The sequence below is a fragment of the Phyllostomus discolor genome, chromosome 14, assembly GCF_004126475.2.
Source record: "Phyllostomus discolor isolate MPI-MPIP mPhyDis1 chromosome 14, mPhyDis1.pri.v3, whole genome shotgun sequence".
Lineage (NCBI taxonomy): Eukaryota > Metazoa > Chordata > Mammalia > Chiroptera > Phyllostomidae > Phyllostomus > Phyllostomus discolor.
Genome location: NC_040916.2, coordinates 32,623,860 through 32,627,124, shown reverse-complemented (window position 1 = coordinate 32,627,124; position 3,265 = coordinate 32,623,860). Strand labels below are relative to the sequence as shown.

General features: G+C 46.2%; 1 protein-coding gene across 1 annotated transcript; it reads left to right on the top strand.

Annotated features, from left to right (window-relative positions):
• The first annotated feature begins 782 nt into the window (after nt 1-782).
• On the top strand, nt 783-2,771 carry LOC114489010 (lysine--tRNA ligase-like). The gene has a single exon (XM_036015283.1). It carries the CDS (start codon nt 798-800, stop codon nt 2,589-2,591), a length of 1,794 nt encoding a protein of 597 aa, XP_035871176.1. The 5' UTR covers nt 783-797; the 3' UTR covers nt 2,592-2,771.
• Nucleotides 2,772-3,265: the final 494 nt, after the last annotated feature.

Sequence of the window (3,265 nt, the reverse complement as noted above, 5' to 3'; positions counted from 1 at the left end):
TTGCCCTTATTGAGAAGAACCTTGGTAGGTAGGTACCTGGTTGCCAGGTAATCCCTTACAAAACAATAAGGAAAACAGACCCTGCAGGCCAGCTATAAAGGGGAGGGTAGAGGAGGGTTTGGAAGAAGGAAGCGGAATTGTAGTGGGACAGACAGGTATCGCGTACAGTCCCGCAGATCCGGGGTGGGCAGGTGAGAAGAAATCCAGGACGCACATGGAAAGGGTGTCCTGGACAAAGGAGAGCACTTGGTGTCGGGTCAAAGAGCATCCTAAAGAAAAAAAAAATAAGAGCATACTAAACCACTTAAAGAGTGTCGAATAACATCGATCAGAAAACGAGTCTCTCTGTTTAGATGGGACATAATTAAGAATATTGAACCTAATAATGCCAATAATAGTTGTAGTTTGGTACAACTAAGGTAAATATTTCAATAGAAATGTATATGTTTTTTTCAAGTCAAAGTTTAAAACAATAATATCCAATGGAAAGAAAATACTAAATGAAAATCTATAATAGAATATAAGATGCTGAATCTAGAATTTCTATTGAAGGAGAAATTTAAGAAAACCCATGACATACGCTACCCCTCTTTACGGTGTATAACTACATGCCTATAACACTTCTAAATTAGTTATTATATTTTATTTACATGTTAGACATGAAGTATGAACAAATCGAATTTCGTCAAATTCATTTCTGAATCATCAGTAAATGAAGAACATTAGTAAAGGTTCTGGACAATATACATCTGGATGTTAACAAGTAGCTTTCCCTTCCGGTCCAGGCCCCCAGGGAGATGGCTACGGTGCAGCGGTCCGGAGAGAACGGGGATGGTGGCGAACCAACACTGAGCAAGAATGAGCAGAAGAGACGCCTGAAAGCTGAAAAGAAAATGGTGGAGAAGGTGGCCACGCAGAAGGGGCTCAGTGAGAAACCACCGAGCCGGGCCCACGCTGCCACCGCTGCCCACACCACTGATGACAATGTGGGTCCCGAGGAGGAGGGCCTGGATCCGAACCAGTACTACAAGATCCGCAGCCACGCGGTCCAGCAGCTGAAGGCCAATGGGGAAGACCCGTACCCACACAAATTCCATGTAGACATCTCGCTGACTCACTTCATCCAAGAATACAGTCACCTGCAGCCTGGGGACCACCTGAGTGACGTCACCCTAAAGGTGGCAGGTAGGATCCATGCCAAAAGAGCTTCTGGGGGAAAGCTCATCTTCTATGACCTCCGAGGAGAGGGGGTCAAGTTGCAAGTCATGGCCAATTCCAGGAATTATAAATCAGAAGAAGAGTTTATTCATATCAATAACAAACTACGCCAGGGAGACATCATTGGAGTTCTGGGGAATCCTGGGAAAACCAAGATGGGAGAGCTGAGCATCGTGCCCCATGAGATCACATTGCTGTCTCCTTGCTTGCATATGCTGCCTCATCTGCACTTCGGCCTCAAAGACAAGGAAACACGGTATCGTCAGAGATATTTGGACTTGATCCTGAATGACTCTGTGAGACAGAAATTTATCATCCGCGCTAAGATCATCACATACATAAGAAACTTCTTGGATGAGCTGGGATTCCTGGAGGTCGAAACTCCCATGATGAACATCATCCCAGGGGGAGCGGTGGCCAAGCCTTTTATCACCTACCACAATGAGCTGGACATGAACTTGTACATGAGGATCGCCCCAGAACTCTACCATAAGATGCTGGTGGTTGGTGGCATTGACCGGGTGTATGAGATTGGACGCCAGTTCCGGAAGGAAGGAATTGACATGACTCACAATCCCAAGTTCACCACCTGTGAGTTCTACATGGCCTACGCAGACTATCACGACCTCATGGAAATCACGGAGAAGATGATCTCTGGGATGGTGAAGAGTATTACAGGCAGTTACAAGGTCACCTACCATCCAGATGGCCCCGAGGGCCAAGCCTATGAGGTTGACTTCACCCCACCCTTCCGGAAAATCAGCATGGTGGAAGAGCTTGAGAAATCCCTGGGTGTGAAGTTGCCGGAAACCAACCTCTTGGAAACTGAAGAAACTCACAAAATGCTTGATGACATTTGCGTGGCCAGAGCTATTGACTGCCCTCCACCTCGGACCACAGCCAGGCTCCTGGATAAGCTTGTGGGGGAGTTCCTGGAAGTGACGTGCGTCAATCCCACCTTCCTCTGTGACCACCCGCAGATAATGAGCCCTCTGGCTAAGTGGCACCGCTCCAAAGAGGGTCTGACTGAGCGCTTCGAGCTTTTTGTCGTGAAGAAGGAGATATGCAATGCCTACACCGAGCTGAATGACCCGGTGAGGCAGCGGCAGCTTTTCGAAGAACAGGCCAACGCCAAGGCTGCTGGGGATGACGAGGCCATGTTCATAGACGAGAACTTCTGCACTGCCCTGGAATACGGGCTGCCCCCCACAGCCGGCTGGGGCATGGGCATTGACCGCGTCACCATGCTGCTCACAGATTCCAGTAACATCAAGGAGGTGCTGCTGTTTCCTGCCATGAAACCTGATGATAAGAAGGAAAATGTAGCAACTGCTGAGACAGTGGACAGCACAAGAGCGGGCACTTCTGTCTAGAAAAGGAGCATTGCAAGCCACGTAACTCAGGCATCTTTGCACTTCTGCAGCAGGTTGAGGACGTGCTTGCATGGTGCTACGCATCTGACTATCGAAGTTCAGTCCCAGAGGGAGAGAGAGAGGAAAGGAATTAGACACCCCTCCTTTACTCCTCGTTACCAAGTAAACCGTTTGTCGCTTTTTAAAACAGTAGCGTTATATGATAGAGGTGAAAGGGTGTGGGGCTTATTAATTCATGGCTAGGCCCTAAACAAATGAGAAAAATATCCCACTGTACCTATGCTATATTTCATAGTTTATAGAGAAATGCTTCCCTTACTATCAAACTAATAGAATTAATAAAAATGATCAATACAGATTTAGAAAATACTAAATGAAACGCATGACCCTATTCGGTTTGAAAACTATGCTAACCCTCACTTGATTACTGATTTTACGTGCACTGTGAAATAGATAAAATGATCAAGTTTGTGCAAAATAATATTTAGTTAAAAACAAGTTCTGTCTCTAACAATGAGTTAAGAACCTCCTCCATTCATCTGGAATCTCTACTATCTGGTGTAACTTAGCTTTCTTTCTTTTGTGCTTGTGTTTCTCTCTCAATGCAACAGGAAACTACGTTAGAGCGCCTTAATGAGACCTGCACGCTCCTAACTCATTTAACTGTGCATGCA

Coding starts and splice junctions, on each gene's coding strand:
- LOC114489010 (XM_036015283.1), top strand. CDS start 798: ATGGCTACGGTGCAGCGGTCCGGAGAGAACGGGGATGGTGGCGAACCA.